Below are 18,773 nucleotides of genomic sequence, written 5' to 3' on the forward strand. Positions count from 1 at the left end.
TATTAGACTGGCAAACTGTGGCTCACAGGCCAACTCCAACTCACTGACAGTTTTCATAAATAAAGTTTTATTGGAGCATAGCCATGCTCATTTGTCCTTTTGGGGGATTTTTTGTTTTTATGTGGTGTGTATGTGCCATAGTGACAATGTTGACAAACTGCAATACAGTATGATTTGCAGAGCCTTAAGTATTGATGGTCTGGCCTTTTACGAAAAACTTTGCCGGCCCCTAACCTAAAACATAAGATGTATGTTTTATTTTGTTGTTTTGTTTTAAGGGAAAACATGCCTCTTTGCTACTGAATTTTAACTATTGCCTAGTAATTATTTACTCACAGAAGAGGGTGCTACTTGCTACAATTATAGACAACTAGAAACAATTACTATGGAATGATTTTACTAAAAATATAGACTAGATTCATTGTATGAGAAGGAAAATAATAAATCTCCATTACTACTTAGCTGTAGAAAATCCAGTTGCTCCTCTATGTTAAATCTCCACATAATGTACAAAAACTAGAAATGATTTCAATTCAATTAGGTAGTCTTTGTCCCCAAGCCCCAGATGTTTAGCCTCTTCCAAAGCATCCTCAGTTATCATCACCATTTAGTGGCAGAACAAGGTCCTTTTCCAAAGAGAGGGAGACTGAGAGCTTCGTTGCAGCCCAGCACAGGCCCTGTCTTGGGGACTGTCCTCTGTCAACAAAGCTTCAGCAATCACACCATCCACAGCAGAGTCCTGGAGAAGTGAATTACAGTATGGCCGTGTCCAGCCACTGAAAGTACTGTGGTAGCCTATGAGAGAGATGATCTCTTTTATAGTGAAAGGGGAATTATGAAGCAGTATAGTCCAACAAGATAATATGTACGATATGGCCCTTACTGTACTTAACATATATACACGCAGAAAGAAGAAAAAAAATACTGCTAGAATTTTTCTCAAGGTATTTTTTCAGAGTGTGCAGTTTGGGATCATTTCTCTCTCATAGTAAGAAATTATCTGGCGAACTAAGCTATATAAATAAATGGGTCTCTAGTTCCAAGGAACACAAGGGTAATCCTGTCTGTCTCTCTGTTCCTGTGCTGCCCCCTAGGGGAGGTGGACTGTAAAGAGATTGGAGACTGTGTCCCTGGCCAAGGAGCCACGTCCACGGACCTGTGTCTCCCTGCCCTGGATTACCTCAGGCGCTGCTCACAGGTAGGGGGTGCTCCCACGCTGAGCTCCGGCCCTGAAGCTGCTTCAGATTTTCATCAAATACATCTGGGTGTCTCTTGCCGAAGCCCAGGAAAAACACTTCCTGCTGCCTCTGAGGAAATGGGGGCTTAGACCTGGAGTTTTTGCCCCTCTCCTTTCCATGAGGGAAAAACGTAATGAAAACATACTAGAACACGATGGGATCTGGTGACCTCTGAACGTGTCTCTTACCCTCAGACACGTGAGCTTCCTTAAGCTCTAGATTTGCACCAAAGTTGTAGGAAAGGAGGTCCGTGGGGTCAAAGGAAGTCTTCCTGATGGTACTACACAGTGGGGAGAGGGGGGATGGTGAAGACAACATCAGAGAGAGAAAGAGAGGTGTGTTCACTCAGGATCTAGTGCAAAGGCCTAGTAAACCAGCTTATCAGAGTGAGCAGTGACATTTCTGGTGCTTTGTCCTTGCCTGAGTCATACGCCCATCAAGCAAAGTGATGTCCTTGTCAAAGCCCTGCTTCTTGGCATCAATGGCACCCTCTTCCTAGTTCCTCTCCCGTCTTCTCTGGCTGGGTCCTCAGGCCCTTTCCTGGCTCTGTCCACAACCTCTCTCTCGTGATAGCCTCAAGCCCTGTGGCTTCAGAAAAGATATACAAGGGAACTTCACAGAGTTCATAGGGGCCAGCTGGTAGCGTGGTAGTTAAGGCGTCCACGTGGCCAACTGCGTGGTTTACGTTGCAGACCTGGCAGCTTAAAAATCACACCAGGCACGGGCACAGGCGTGCCCAAAATCCCAAGAGAGGAATAGAGAAGGGACTGTGGTGTGGCCAATCCCCTAGGGGGCATGGGAGGTGTTTTCTCCCTTTCTCTTTCTCTGAAGTTCATGGAAAAAAATGGAATTTTAGTATGAGTTTATTTAGTGGGAAAATACTTTGAAATCCATAGTTTTTCATAATACACATTTTCCATGGACTTTATGAAGCTGCATTGTATAGCCCTGACTTCCTCCAGCAGGTGCTGTGTGCCATGACCCAGCTCCCTTCCCACCCACAGACCCTCGCCCTCACTCACAGTGCTCCAGCCACTGCTGTTCTGTCTCTCCAGTGCTCTGTGTTCACTACTGCCCTGGGCCCTTTCTGCCCCTGCCTGGCTGCTCCCAGATTTCTGCAGTAAACTCCTTATCTTCCAGGTCTCATCTGGAATGTCACCTCCTCAGAGGTACCAGGGCAAAAGAATCTGCCATCTCCCTGCCAACATTTGCACATATCCTAGTCACTACTTCCAGTACCACCTGTTTAGTTTTCCCTCCAGCATTCATGCCAGTTTTATTTGTTATTATTTGTAAAAGGCATATGGTCTGTAAGACCCGCAGGAATGGGGATTTTGTTTGTGTCTCACTTAACCAATTCCCTAGTATTAGAACAGTTTAGACGCAGAAGGCAACATTATAATGCATGAAGATGTAAGGGTCCTTGGGAAGGCTTCCCAGTAATGGGGAGTCCTGGGGGATTGGGCTTGAGTAGAGAGAGAATAAAGGGTGCAGACGCTCAGTTAGCTCTGCTTCTACCTCCTTCACCCCTCCCAATATGCCTGCACCCTCCTCCATTTCCCTAATTGCTCTTGCTTCCTCTCGTTCCTTAGAGGTTGAAGACGGGGAAGGGGGAACCAGGGTCTGGAATCCCATTTACACGCAGACTCTCTTCCCAGTAATCCCCACAGAGCACTTTGGTAGACAGATACAAGTTTTTGACATATGTCATAGTTCCCTTGGTAGGTTTATAAAAGTCTATAAAACTCATATGTAATTATGATGCTGAAAAATTATTCATTACTTTTCTGTTGCCATTGAATGCTGTTTCATCTGGTTCATAGAATGGCTCTTGTAAGCTACCTTTGTAAATCCAAAGCACGAAACAACTTTAAAGCTTTTATACATTGGTAGCTCTCCTAGTTTGTCTTCCTTCTATTGCGAGAGTGAGATTTCCTTGTTCTTGAATATGCACAGTGCAGTTTTTTTCCAATATATAATTGCAATTTTTTGAATTTAGTTATTGGCCAAAATCTACAAAATGCCCTTGAAGCCAATATTCCTTAGTGGGCGACTTGCTAGCTTGCCTCGAAGACTTCAGGAGCAGTCAGCCAGCAGCGAGGATGGGATTGAATCGGTCCTGTCTGATTTTGATGATGACACTGGTAAGTTAATCAATTGGATTAAATCCAGTTACATGGTATTATTCCAAGAAGTTTAAACCATACGTTAAGTAGCCTATAGATCATAAGAATGATTATCCATTTTTTGTTTTTTTGGTTATTTTTTTTTCTAATTATATCAGAACAAGTCAATCTAAAGTTTCCATGGACTTTTTTAAAAGCACCACTTTACAGATGGCACTGTGGTTAAGGTGCTGGACTCCCACATTGCCAACCATGATTCGAGTCCTGGACCCGGCTTGAAACTCACACCAGGCACATGTGCATACATGTCCAAAATAAAGGGATTGCAGCATGGCCATCCCCCATGAGGACGTGATTTCTCACTTTCTGTCTCTCTGTCACTCCAGTAAGTACATGTCCATGTCCTGTAGCAAAAATCTCTTAAAAAAGAAAAAGGGGGGCATCACTTTTCAGTCAGTGCCTCCCAGCCCATCCTTTGTAGATGGATGCCTCCACCTATAACTGGTATAGGTTGCAGATTCTGCTAAACACAGTTTCCAACCTTGAATTCTCTTGAATTTAGCAAATTGGGATGAAGTTGCTCTGGTGCATTGGTACTTAAATTGGCTGATAATTGCCTTTAATATCTTTTAGGAAACATAGTCATTACATAATTACTTCCTGTAGGACTATTTGGTTAGAGACTGGGGAAATGAAGCCATTACTGAAGACAGAATCTATTCGTAACTGGTGAAGCTGAAGGCTCAGAAAAAGAATGATTTCAGAGTTTGTTTCAAATTAGGTCCCATTTAATCTCTTGTGAATCCAAATTTAATCTAGTAAATTGGGATAATTTTCAGAGGGATTAACTCCTGCTCACACCTGCTGTCTTCAGTCTCAAAAGACCTAGGCCTATTCTACATTTGGAAATGGAAATTATGCCTTTAATGAGGTCTAGTTTCTGGGCACAGGTAGTTTCAAAATTTCATAAAAGGATTGGGGACCAGGGGGAGTTTTTGTTTGTTATATATTTGTGTTTTATTTTATTTTGCTGTTACAAATTTAGTTACAGTTGGGATTGAAGATTTACAATTTTTTGATAGAGATTACAAGGACTAAAACCTCACAAGTTCAGATTAGTTTTGAGGAAGAACTGTGGAAAAGAGTATCTAATGCAGAGGAAATGAAATATTATAAATCGGGTAGATGATACCTAGTAGAGGCTCACTTTAAGAAGAGAACTTTCTACTTGGCATTTAAACCTCCCAACTCTGATCATTATAAACAGAACAGAGTGTTGTTGGGCCAGCCCATGGCATGGTGATTTGGGGTGGCTGGATCCCACATGCCCAACTGCATGATGTGAGTCCCAGGCCCTGAGATTGGAAAACACATGTGTATGTGTGCCCAAAATCCTGAAAGGAGGGAGAGATGGAGGCAAGAGACTGCACCATGACCATCCCCCAGAGGGGTTGTTTTCTCTCTCTCCCTTGTGTACATGCCCTCTGGCAAAAAATTAAAAGAAAAGAATATTGGTTATCTACAATACATTTTTAAAACAGTTGTAAATGGTTGTGTATGTGGCAGTGAGCATTTCTCTTTCCATTTGCACACATCATTCATCATTTCTTTTTTTTAGGAAGCTCTTCTTCTCTGGATAAAATTAAGCCAAACGGCTATCTAAATTTTCCCACATTATCAATGCAACATGGACTTATATATGAAACATAATAAATAAAAGTTAGGCATAAGCATTAAACTATTCTCAACGTTGGTATTTTAATACCATTCTTACGGTTTCCAAAGGCAAATAATTTTCCTTTCTATGGTAATTCAAAAATGTACAAAACTGGACAGAAAAGAATGGTAGGATGCACCCGTCACCCAACTTCAGCTATTACCACTTTATGGCCAATCTCAGATTATGGGTATCTTCTCTCTTTTTCTTTCTCCATCTCTCCTCCTCTTTATTAGCTTAAGGCACACCCCAAAAATAGTTTTTTTATCTGTAAATATTTTGGTATGTGTTCCTTAAAGATAACAACAATTGATACTAAATTCAAGGTTATCAGGGGCTGGAGTGAGAGGAGAATAGAAGGTTACTGCTTAATTATTGCAGAGCTTCTGTTTGAGGTGATGGAAAAGCTTGGGAAATCATGAAAGCTGCATAACATTGTGCATGTAATTAGTATCAGTGGATTGTATGTATGAGAATGACTGAAATGGGCCAGCAGGTGGCATGGAGGTTAAGACATTGAACTCCACATGGCCAACTCTGTGGTTTGTAGTCCCAGAGCTGGCCTAAAAATCACACTGGACACACATGTGTGTGCCCAAATTCCTGTGAGTTGAAGGGATTGTGGTGTGGTTATCCCTTGTGGGGAGGGGTGATTTCTCACTTTCTTCTCCTCTCTCTCTCCAGTGAGCATGTGCACTCTATGACCAAAAAATATATAATAAAAAAAAATCTAAAAAAATAACTAGAAGGGCTAAAGTAGCTATATATATTTTTTTCAAGAGAACCATTTAAAGGGCCAGCTAGTGGCATGATGGTTAAGACACTAGACCCCCACATGGCTGACTGCAGTTTGAGTCTTATACCGTACCTGGCAGCTGGGGTTCTCAGTTTTCCTCTCTCTCTCTCTCTCTCTCTCAGCAAATTAAAAAATAAACAATAATAACAAGTTAAATGGAAAAAAAAAAGAAAAAGGAAACCATTTTAAAAATGACTTAGGTGTTAAAACTAAAAGGATATTTTATTCTTTTGCTATCATCAGCTCTCAAGAAATCTAATCATTGGGACCAGCAGTTAGCGTAATGGCTATGTCACTGAACTCTCATGTAGCCAACCATGGTTCAAGTCCTGGACCCAGTGGCTTAAACTCCTGCTAGGCGTGTATGCATACATGCCCAAGATCCTGAGAGGAGAATGGAGGAGAAGGGATTGTGGCTTGTCCATCCCCCCTGGGGGGTGATTTCTCGCTTTTTATCTCTCTGTCTCTCTCTGTCTTTCTGGCAAGCGCACACACCCTATAGCAAAAACCTCTTTAAAAAAAAAAAAAAGGAAGGAAGGAAGAAAGAAAGAAATCTGATCATCTTTTCAATAACAGATTATGCATATCATATCATGTTGGGTTTTTTTTTGTTAAGAGGGAATAAGGAAGAAATCTTAGGGTTTTGTTCTCCTTTGACTGTGTTAGAACATGTAGATCATAATCTGTCTGTGTACACAGACACGGAGGGCTACCTCACAGGGAGACATCTCCCATCTGTATAGCACTTGGCAGTTCCTCCACTGTTACATACAATGTTTACTCGGAGCTTGTGAGGCTTCTTCATCTGCATTTTGGCTTCCAGGTCTGATAGACGTCTGGATCATCTTGCTAGAGCAGCTCACAGCTGCTGTGTCCAACTGTCCACGCCAGCACCAACCGCCCACCCTGGATTTACTCTTTGAGCTGTTGAGGGATGTTACCAAAACACCTGGTAAATATTTCTCTGTTTGGAGGAGGGGATGATATACTGATGACTTTTTTTTAGGAAAGTCTTCCTGTGGATGTCTACCTCATTTCATCATTTTCTAGACTTAGCACAAACCTTCATACCTAATAGATGCTCCATAAATACTTGCTGAATGGCTATAAGTGTTAAAGATATGTACCTTGTATCATTTAAGTTTCTTCCTACCAGTCTATTTGCAAATGTTGTGTAGTGTTCAGTTGGACATGTTAGAGCCCTATGTAAATTGGGCCAGGCTGTGGTATCGATGTCTCCACGAGCCAGTTGGTTTTGCTACCACTCATGGTCATAATCTTCTTCTCCATTGACCGGATTTCATGGTCAGATGCTCTGGGCTCTAGGGCTATGGGTATGGCTGGCTCACCAGGTCTACCACTGACATTGACAAACCATTTGTCAGTGTATGTAGTACTAGGACAGCAACATTATATTTGGGTAAGCCACTTGAGTTCCCTGTGTATTCTGGTTATCAGTCCCTTATTTGAAGCATAGTTTATAAAAATGTTCTCCCATTCTGAGGGTTGTCTATTCACACTAATTACTGTGTCCGTGGTTGTACAGAAACTTCTTAATCTGATATAATCCCACTTGTCTATTTGGGGAATTATTGCCTGTGCTTTGGAGGTCTTATTTGCAACATTGTGTAAAGGACACAGGTGATTATATTTGGGGGAAAAAAGACACTTAATACTTATCTAGTGCAGCTATGTCATTACATAGGAAAAGAATGGCCCTTACTATTACTAGTTGTTTGAATAAATGAAGTTTGCCATTCCCATTTCTTCATTATAATTTCTCCAAGGTCAAAGGAAGTTTTTATAGAAATTTAAGTTTCTACTAACAGAACCCTAAATGAAAGCACTAGTTAGTTCCATAGTAAGAAGAGGCCTGTATTCATCTAATGAAGTTTTGAACATTGATACTGTTTCAAAATCCATAGCAAAGTTCATATTGGAATTAAAAACAAAAAAATAGCTACTTCCACATGTTAAAGAGTTAAATGTATCAAAAAGAATATGCAAGAAGTATTTTACAGAATTAGTTATATGCCACTATTTCTAAATCTGTTTTTCTAGTCAGCACCATTTTCTACTTTCACATTGGTCACCACTACATGGGTGTGAAAAGCATGTAACCCAATAACTCTATTCCTACGAATCTAAGGGAATTTAACAATAATAAAGACAAAAATGTATATATATGATGCTTGCTAAAAAATATTGAATATAAAAATGTATGAGTACCCTTATTAGGAAAAGCAGTTAAGTAAATTATAATAAAGCAAACAAATATTCTGCAAGCATTTAGATTAACATTTTTGAATAATATTTAATGACATTAGTAATTATTGAAAAAGTACTATAAGGAAAACATCAAAATATGATTAACTCTCTGGGTTGTTTTTCCTTCTTTCTACTCTCATGTAATTCCTTGTTTATTGTAAAAAGGATACCTTGCTTTTCTAATTAGAATTTTAAAAATCTACTACTTCCACAAGGAAGCAAAAAGATTTTTTCATAACATTGTCTATAAAACAAAAAAGTAGATACATCATAAATGCTCATCAGTAATGGAATGGATAACTAAACCGTTAGCATACAAATACAAGAAATAGTATGCGGCAGTAAAAATAAGGAATATCTATATTTGCGGATTAATGTGAAAACCCAAGTTTGCATTATTCCATTTATATAAGAGTAATTTTTAAAAAAACATGCATATCTCTGTATTTACTTCTGGGCTTAGAATTGATCAAGTGATACTTTGGTTTTCTCAGTATTATTTGAATTTTCAGGAGCCTATTCATGTACTACATAACTAAACACATGCAGGAACAAAAATCTTAAAATGTTACTGGTATTCCCCCATCAGTGGTAATTTCCTTTTCCCTGCACTTTTTCTGATAACATGGAAATCTTCTGAAAGCAATCAGCAAAGGATGGTAAAGGGCTTCCCTTTGAGGTCACAATTCTGATACTGGTTTTTCTTTCACAGGACCAGGATTTGGAATCTATGCAGTTGTTCACCTGCTCCTTCCTGTGATGTCCCTTTGGCTCCGCCGTAGTCATAAGGACCACTCCTACTGGGATGTGGCTTCTGCTAATTTTAAGCATGCCATTGGGCTGTCCTGTGAGCTGGTGGTGGAGCACATTCACAGCTTTCTTCACTCAGGTATCTCAGTGCCAGAGTAGTTCATTCCAGGTATTCTTTTGGTAGGCAGCATCACTGTATAAAAGTGGTTAGTAAGTCTAGCAGTTGGCATAGTGGTTAAGGCGCTGGACTCCTACTGTGGCCGACTGTGGTTCAAGGCCCTGACCTGGCAGCTTGAAAATCACTCTGGGTACATGTGTGTGTGCACGCAAAATCCTAAGAGAATGGAGGAGAAAGCATTATGGTGTGGGCATCCCCTGGGAAGTGATTTCTCACTTTCCCTCTGTCCCTGTCCCTCTAGTGAGCACACATGCCCTACAGAAAAAAATCTCTAAAAAAAAAAAGTGCTTAGTAAATAGTGATGCAAATGCCAGTATATGATTTTTATACTGAGAATTATTAAAATAGAATTATGTTGTCAGAACCAGCCTTTTTTGTAAAATTTACTTATTTGTCATTATTATTATTTTTTATCTGCTACAGGGCACAAGCTGCCAGGTCTGAGACTCAAACCATGGTCAACCATGTAGGAGTCCAGCACTTTAACTACCATGCCATCAGCTGGCCCCAGCACCAGCCTTCTAATAGTATATTAGTAAAAAGAATAAAACCAGCAGATGGCATAATAGTTATATCTCTGGACTCCCATGTAGGTAGTTATGGTTCAAGTCCTGGATCCAGCGGCTTAAAATTCATGCAGAGCGCACATGTGTGTGTGCACATGCGCATGTGCCCAAAATCCTGAGAGGAGACTGGAGGAAAAGCAATTACAGGACTCTGGGGGATGATTTCTTACTTTCTGTCTCTGTCTCTCTGGTGAGCACACTGCCTTATAGCAAACATCTTTCTAAAAACAAAAAGGAAAAAAAAAAAGAAGAAAAGAAAATATATGTCCATGTGTCCTCTACAAAATTTTCAAGTAGAACACTCAAAATACATTGTGCAATTACACGAAATACTTAATGAGAGGTCTAGGTTATCTGTGCATTAGAGGACTGGAGACAGATTCAACTATATAATAAATAAAAAAGAGAGGACCAGACAGTGGTACCATGTGAGAATGACACTCTGTGAGGCTGACCCACATGGGAAGGTTCCAAGTGCTTTTCTGGAGGCCTCCCACAGGATGCCCAGGCGTAAGGGAGCTAGCTGGGAGTAAACTGCAGTGTCAAGACCTTGTTGAGTGAACTGTCTCTCTCCCTTTCTCTCTCTCTCTTATGCATGCTCATGGAGAATTTTTTTATTTTTTTGAAAAAAAAAGGAAGAAATATCCCTATAGCCTCAGAGTGAGGGAAGGGGTTGTCTTGATTTCCTGCTTCATCTGGAGAGGCTAAATAGAGGAGATAGGGTTTAGAAATGGCTTCCATTGTGGGGAAGACATTGCCTAATGGGCTAGGGATGAAGAGGAGGTCCTTAGTATCTGTGGCACTTTGAAGAGACTGCGAAAGCACAGAGAAGGGCCTTAGATAGGGGACGTGTGTTGGCTGTGGGACGTGCCAGTGGAACCACCTTTGTGAAATACAGATTCTTGTTCACAATCTGTCAAGAGAACATGTGGAAGTTTGAGAGCAGAAACATCACTGCTAGCCACATAGAGGTTATTCATAGAAGGAGGGCATTTGCAAGTTTACGGGAAGAGGTTCCCTTACTGGAGAGATGAGAAAAACTAGGTAAATGACCCCAACAGAGAGTCACAAAATAAAAATAAGAAAATGTGTCTCTACTAAATTTAGTAAGAACTATTTGCTCTACAAAAAGAACTTATTGAGAGGAAAAACAAGTGGGTTTTTCTACATGTAGGTGGTAACTGAGTCCCTCGGGGCAGGTGTCCTTGACCAGGTCTTGCTTTGCACAGCATAGGACCCAGATGAGTCTATTGAAAAGTAGTTTTGTGACCTCACAAAAACCTCGAGCATAAAGAATGCAGATGTATTCTTTGATTTGGGCAAATACATATTGATTTGGAAGTCTCGTTTTTTCTAGTCCAGAGTTAGTGTGCAGAGCAAAGCCAGACTGACAAGGTTCAAGAGTGCTGGGATTAGAAGTTTTGCTTTCCGGGAACCAGCAGTTAGCGTAATGGCTATGTCGCTGGACTCCCATGTAGTCGACCGCAGTTCGCATCCTGGACCCGGTGGCTTAGAACTCATGCCTGGCATGTGTGCATGCGTGCCCAAGATCCTGAGAGGAGAATGGAGGAGAAGTGATTGCGGTGTGACCATCCCCCCTGAGGGGTGATTTCTCACTTTCTGTCTCTAAGTCTCTCTCTGTCTGTCTGGTGAGCGCACGCGCCCTATAGTGAAAACCGCTCCAAAAAAAAAAGAAATTTTGCTTTCCAAGAGCAGTTAATTCATTTTAATTCAGCTATCATCAGTAAGGAACGTATGTGTTTTATTTCCCATTTTTTAAGAATTTAAATTTTTTGCCAGCTGGTATTCAGGCTATATGAAATTATATGTTCTGTTTTATTTTAGTAGATGAATTATATACTAGACTTTGAAAAATATCTGTCAACCCATAAAAATCACCATTTTTTTTGAGAGGTTTTTGCTATAGGGCACGTGCGCTCGCCAGACAGACAGACAGAGACATAGAGACAGAAAGCGAGAAATCACCCCCCGGGGGGATGGTCACGCCGCAATCCCTTCTCCTCCATTCTCCTCTTGGGATCTTGGGCACGCACGCACACGCGCCCGGCGTGAGTTTTAAGCCACCAGGTCCGGGATGCAAACCGCGGTCGACTACGTGGGAGTCCAGCAACATAGCCGTTACGCTAACTGCTGGTTCCCACCACATATTTTATTTTTTGATATCTGGAAATGAATGAAATAAGCTAGAATTGGGTACAAATCCAAGAAAAGTGTTCTAAAAGTGGTATTTTACTGGGCTGGGGGGCTATTTATTCATTGTTCTGTTTATTTGCTCCAGATAGTTATTCAATGCGTACTCTTCACTTTGCTATAGATGGCCATTTCAATCTTTCCCTTTGCAATAGAGTCCAGTGAAACCTTGGCTGTGCTTTCTCCTGCAGACATCAGGTATGAGAGCATGATCAACACCATGCTGAAGGACCTCTTCGAGCTACTCGTAGCATGTGTGGCCAAGCCCACAGAAACCATCTCCAGGGTGGGCTGCTCCTGTATTAGGTGAGAGGAGGTTCCCCGGGTCTTCCAAATGATGTAACAGAGAGAGTCACAGGAAATAGGAAGGAGTAACTGGTAAATGCCATGGAAGGACAGGAGGTGTGAGGAACAGGGCAGTCAGTGAGGGCTTCATTGGAGTAGGGACATTTGATCAGATCCCCTGACATGGGCAAGCTTGCAGTAGGTGAAGGCTTTCTGAGCTAAAGAACAAATTGCACTAATGGGTGGAGGTAAGAATTATAGGTGATTAGGGGCCAGCAGGTGGCATGGTGGTTGAGGGCACTGGATTCCCACATAGCCGACCGTGGTTCGAGTCCTGGACCTGGCGGCTTGCTTTCTCCATTTCCTTTTCTGTTTCTTTCTGGTCAAATTTTGAAATAACAATAACAACAAATAGAATTGAATAAATAAATATTTTTTATAAAATTATAGATGACAATGAAAAGGTTTTATTTGTAGAGGAGTGATAGAGAATGAAAAACTTAATACAGAATATGAAAAATACAGAATATGTACAGTCTTACACATAAGTTGGCCTTTTGTGATAGGGATCCATTAATACTTTATATTTAATGGTTCAGGGAACAGTATTTTTGACAATGGAATACCAGTGGGACAGAAGGCAAGAGTGATGAGAGACAGGAAGATGTGTAAGGACACTACAGAATAAATGTACACCTAAGTCCACTAGGGCCTAAATTTTGTAACGACCACCATGTTGGGATCCAAGCGTTCTCTCCTTGCTTCTTTGGGCAGGTACGTTCTCGTGACAGCAGGCCCCGTGTTCACGGAAGAAATGTGGCGGCTTGCCTGCTGCGCCCTGCAGGATGCCTTCTCTGCCACCCTCAAGCCAGTGAAGGTAAATTGCTCAGAGGAGCGTGCCAAGAGGTTATCTTCCTTAGCTCCCTGATTCCTTCTCTAGTGCGCTGCCTGGATTCTGCCTGCCTCATCCTAGTGGGTATGGTCACTTGAAATCTTACAGAGGATCGCAGGGAAATTACTGGATCAAGACTTTTATCCCAGGCCCAGTGACAAGTCAGATCCAAGATGACCTGGCCCATGAACTGGGATGCACCAATGAGTGTCTGCTCTTCCTCCCTAGGACCTGCTGGGCTGCTTCCACAGTGGCACCGAGAGCTTCAGTGGGGAAGGCTGCCAGGTGCGGGTGGCGGCCCCCTCCTCCTCACCCAGCGCCGAGGCTGAGTACTGGCGCATCCGAGCCATGGCGCAGCAGGTAAGCTCTGGGGCTTTTGATCACAGGGACTCCAGAAGCTTCAGGTGCATTTTGGGAGCTCTTTCCAAAGGTCTCACATCATCAAACTGCCTTTCATTTCCTTAGGGATATACACAAATCATTTTAAAAGTTCATAGAAAACGTGTATTATAAACTATGTGGATTTCAAAAATTAAACATATTTTAATTTCATTTTTCCACAAATTTTTTGAAGTACCCACAATACCTCCTGACTTCAGTCCCTTGCCAGTATCATTTTTCATCTAGGCTGACTTTAACCCAGGCAACAGCATCATCTTCCCTCTACCACCTCTTGCTTACTGCAGATAAGAAATGACCAGATCAAGTAGATTCTTCTATGCAACCTGCCCACTGTACTTTATATATATAATTTGCATAACTACCTTTTTGTGTTGCTTAATTATTATTTTACTGTTAGACTGTGAGTGCCAATGGCAAGCATTTGATTTTTTTCCCTTGTATCTCCCATATAGATCATAAGACTTTAGATTTAAAAGTGGCTTACTAATTTTGAGTTAAATGTATTTTCCCATGAAGGGAATGAGTGAAGAGAGTAAATGACTTGCCCGGGGCCATCCAGGTAGAATCAGGGGAAGGCCTGACCTGTATCTTCCTGTACCCACACAGGTGTTTATGTTGGACACCCAGTGCTCACCAAAGACCCCAAACAACTTTGACCATGCTCAGTCCTGCCAGCTCATTATCGAGCTGCCTCCAGATGAGAAACCTAATGGACACACCAAGAAAAGGTAAGCAGCTATGCTTAAATACATAGGGTGCTTCTCAGAAAGTTCATTTATTCCCTGTCCTTGCTCATTGTAATCTAAGCTTTGGAGACGAATACTAGAAGCCTTTATGGAGTTGTTTGGCAAAGGTTTTGTTTTTTTTGTTTTTGTTTTTGTTTTTAATAGTGATGTTTGGTTTGTATAGAACTATACATCTTTGCTCGGTATGGTTTTCAAAGCATGCATACAATGTCTAACCAATTAAGGATCAAGATGTTTATTGTTCATGATATTGAACAGTATGCTACATTGTGCGCATTTGATAACCTAGTTTGTATTTTCGGGGGGGAAGTATATGTTGAATTATCAACAACACTTTTTACTCTGCTATTGTAAACTATTCCAGAAACTAGTCCATTTGTTTAGGTACCCTCTGGTGTCAATCCTTTTCTCCTAGACCTCCACCCCAATGCAGTCGCTAGTATCTGCCATATTCTCTCTACTTCTGTGCCATCAACTCCTTCAGTTTCTACCATAAAGTGTGGACATTCCATCTCTGTCAAGCAGGGACACAGTATGTCTTTCATGGCCAGGCTTATTTCACTTACCACCCGTCACCCAGGTGTGTCAGCTTTGTGTCGGGTGACAGGACGTAGCTGTTCTTTGTGACCGAGTAGTCATCCATTGCGTACGTGTGCCACATTATCCACTCAGTGATGGTTGGGCACTTAGGTTGTCTTGTCTTACATTTTGTGCATAATAAAAATCTCCCACAAATCTCCCACATTTCATATGTATTAGTTTGCTTGGGTTACAACAAACTGACACATACTGGGTGACTTAAACAAAAACATATTTCTTACAGTTCTGGAAATTATCAATTAAGGTGTTGGCATAGTTTCTTCTGAGGTCTCGCTTCTTGGCTTGTAGATGGCTGTCTTCAAATCGTCATTCTGTACATGACGGTGTCCATATTTCTTCTTCTTTTATTTTTTTTTTTCAATTGCCAGAGGTGCTATCTAGAGAGGAAACATGACCCTCTCCCTCCAGTTGGGTATGGTCACACCACCGTCCTTTATCCTCCATCTCTCCATTGTTTCAGAACCCTGGGATGCATATACATGTACCCGGTGTGTTTTTCTGTTTTTAGTTTTTGCTATAGGGTGTGTGCTCTTGCCAGAGAGAGAAAAATCACCCCCCAGGGTGCATGGACATGCCACAATCCCTTCCCCTCCAGTCTCCTCTTGGGATTTTGGACAAATGGGCACACATGTCTGGTGTGATTTTCAAGCTACCGGGTCCAGGATTCAAACTGAAGAGCCAGCCATGTGGGATTCAGGGCCTTAACTCCCATACTACCTGCTGGCTCTCCAGTGTGTTTTTTAAGCCACTAGGGCCAGAATTTGAACCAAGGTTGGTCATGTGGGATCCAGCTCCCTATGCACAGAAGTCAACCACTGTGCTATAGGGCTGGCCCCAAATTTCTTCTTACAAAGACAGCAGTTAAATTGTATTATGAACCATCCTAATGACCTTATTTTCACTTAATCATCCCCCTTGAAATACCCAGTCTCCAAATACAGTCATTTTTTGAGGTACTGGGCACGTCAATAAAAGTCCTAACTTCGAGGGTGATGCAATGTAGTCCATATATCATCATACCTATTTTTAAATATATATAGTCACTGTAATTTGAGGCATGGCTTACATTGTATCAGTGAGAAACTTCAACATGAGCAATAGGGCTGGCAAGGGACAAAAAAAGTCTGCGCTCTGCCTCAGGAAATGCACCTTTTGAAAGTACTATCATCCTGCTCAATAAATACTATTTCTACGGTAGAATGGGAGATGGGGGCAATGACTAACACATCTGCCATCTGTCAACGTCTGATAGCTGATAAACTAACAGTCATGTTGCACATCTGAGCACTATATGAGAAGTGTACTGGTAGATGTTTCCCATTTACCCAAGAGGGCACATCCAGAGAGTTTGGGTTTCTTTCTTATCCCAGGACACACAACTGCCAGGTAGCAGAGCCAAATGTGATGGCATTAGGAGGTGCGGCCTTTGAGAGGACATTAGATCCTAAGGAAGAACCTTGTAAATGAGGCTAGTGACCAGAAAGGAGAGCCCCCGTGCCCTTTTTCTGCTATGTAAGGACACAACCAGAAGACAGCTGTCTGCAACTGGGAAAAGGATCCTCACCAGAACCTGACCATGTTGATATCCTAATCTCCAATGTCCAGCTCCCAGAACTGTAAGGAATAACTGTTGTTTAGAAACTACCCTGTCTGGGGACCAGCAGTTAGCGTAATGGCTATGTCGCTGGAACTCCCACGTAGTCAACTGCGGTTCGAGTCCTGGACCCGGTGGCTTAAACTCATGCCGGGCGTGTGTGCGTGCGTGCCCAAGATCCCAAGAGGAGAATGGAGGAGAAGGGATTGTGGCATGGCCATCCCCCCTGGGGGGTGATTTCTCGCTTTCTGTCTCTCTGTCTCTCTCTGTCTGTCTGGTGAGCGCATGCGCCCTATAGCAAAAATCTCTCCCCCAAAAAAACAAAAAACAGAAACTACCCTGTCTGTACTAGCTAGTTACAGCAGCTCGAGTTAAGACAGCTGGTATCATTTCATGGGCTTCAGATGATTTGTCCAAAAGTTAGCTGGTTAGTATAGCACTTTGATGAGTACAACCTTTCGGGTGAAATTTCTAGATGCTGATTTTCTAAGCCAAGTGTTAGTTACGCACAAAAAAATATGTGTAATGTTCAAAGGCTCAAACTAAAATAACCCTGAACCTGCTACCCAACTTCAGAAATGGAAATTTCTCAATATCCTTCCTACTTGCTTCCTCCCAATTCCAACCCCTGCTTACCTCAGCGGCCCATAACTAGTTTAAGTGTTGGTGATTTTTGCCTATTTTTTATGCCAAAGATTGTGCAAACTTTTCATGGCTTTAAATATTGGCTCCTTTCAGAATTTCAGTTCTAGCTTTTCCTCTTTTCTATGTGGCTTTTATTAAGCCCATTATTCTTGCCAAAATATATATGCAATAAGGGAAGAAGGAGTAATAGGCTACATTTAAATCACAAATAAAACAAGGGGAACTAGAATAACCTAATATCCTCTTATTGGTAAAAAGGTGTTTTATGGGATTTTTTTTTCTTTTTGGAGGTTGTTTTTTTTTGTTTTGTTTTGTTCTTTTTGTTTTTTTTGCTATACGCTCGTCAGACAGAGAGAGACATAGAGACAGAAAGCGAGAAATCACCCCCAGGGAGGATGGTCATGCTGCAATCCCTTCTCCTCCATTCTCCCCTCGGGATCTTGGGCACACACGCACACGTGCCCGGTGTGAGTTTTAAGCCACGGGGTCCAGGATGCAAACCGCGGTCGACTACGTGGGAGTCCAGCGACATAGCCATTATGCTAACTGCTGGTTCCCTTATGTTTATTTTTTTGCCATAGGGTGTGTGCACTAGCCAGAGAGACCAAAAGCAAGAAATCACACACATACACACACACACACCAGAGGATGGCTATACTGCAATCCCTTCTTCTCTATTTTCCTCTCTGGATTTTGGGCATGTACACACACATACCTGGCCTGAGTTTCAAGCCTCTAGGTCTAGGACTTGAGCCATCGTCAGCCATGAAAGAGTCCAATAACGTAACTACTATGCCATCTGCTGGCCCCCCAGTTTAAACGGTTTTAAAAATTTTAAAACATATTAGGCCAGCAGGTGGTATGGTAGTTAAGGTGCTGGGTTCCCACATGGCCAACTATAGTTCAGTCCTGGAACTTGCAACTTGAAAAAATCACACCAGACACATGCCCAAAATCCCGAGAGTAGACTGGAGAATAAGGGATTGTGGCATGGCCATCCTTCCGGGACAGGGGGGTGGGAGAGGTGAGTTCTCACTTTTCTTCTCTCTCTCTTGTGAGCACAGGTACCCTATGGCAAAAACCTAAAAAAATGAAAAGATTATTGACATGGCTCATAAATTTACTTAGCACTTTTAATAGGCATTTTCTCACTGACTGTAATAGTGTAAAATAAAACAAGGAAAGCCTATTAAATTCTTAAGCCAGCCTCGTGTCCACTGAACCAAAAGATTCCACCATTCAAACATGGCTTCATATCAGCCCTCTTTAGGTGTTCGCTGGAAATGGGCATCCCGTTTCTCAGAGAAAGTAGAAAATATCCTTATGGACTAAGGATCTCATACCTTTAGAAGATTTGTCAAATTCAGCCCTATGATTATGCTTCCTTTTTCAGGCATCCAGTTTCCCTAGGGATTGAGGGCCAGAACTATTTCTTGAGAGCATTTCCTCCAGGCAACCATCTCTTCAGGTGCCTCAACCAGAGCTTGTTTACTTCTGTTGTTTGCTTTGTTGCAGATAAAATGATTGTATATCTAGAAAATACAAAAGAATCCACAAAAAAATTCCAAGAAGTAACAAATTAATATAGTAAAGTGGCAGGATATAAAAATCAACATAGAAAAATGTATAGCATTTTTATACACCAACAGTGAACAGACTGAAGTGGAGTCAAAGAAAGCAATCCTGTTTACAATAGCCACACCAAAAATAAATAAATAAATAAATAAATAAATAAAAAGTAAATAAAATCTAGGAATAA

The 18,773-nt window shown here is 41.6% G+C and overlaps 1 protein-coding gene across 1 annotated transcript in view; it reads left to right on the forward strand.

Annotated features, from left to right (window-relative positions):
• Nucleotides 1–18,773, forward strand: part of ARFGEF3 (ARFGEF family member 3) — a 191,545-nt gene that overhangs the window by 166,494 nt on the left and 6,278 nt on the right. Inside the window, exons 25-32 of the mRNA XM_006151079.2 lie at nucleotides 1,095–1,198; nucleotides 3,238–3,382; nucleotides 6,701–6,829; nucleotides 8,858–9,034; nucleotides 12,042–12,156; nucleotides 12,910–13,012; nucleotides 13,256–13,387; nucleotides 14,036–14,157. Of these exons, the coding sequence (XP_006151141.1) occupies nucleotides 1,095–1,198; nucleotides 3,238–3,382; nucleotides 6,701–6,829; nucleotides 8,858–9,034; nucleotides 12,042–12,156; nucleotides 12,910–13,012; nucleotides 13,256–13,387; nucleotides 14,036–14,157 (1,027 nt within the window). The remainder of the gene's footprint in view (nucleotides 1–1,094; nucleotides 1,199–3,237; nucleotides 3,383–6,700; nucleotides 6,830–8,857; nucleotides 9,035–12,041; nucleotides 12,157–12,909; nucleotides 13,013–13,255; nucleotides 13,388–14,035; nucleotides 14,158–18,773) is intronic.

Source organism: Tupaia chinensis, unplaced genomic scaffold, assembly GCF_000334495.1.
Source record: "Tupaia chinensis unplaced genomic scaffold, TupChi_1.0 Scaffold000313_1, whole genome shotgun sequence".
NCBI classification, from domain to species: domain Eukaryota; kingdom Metazoa; phylum Chordata; class Mammalia; order Scandentia; family Tupaiidae; genus Tupaia; species Tupaia belangeri.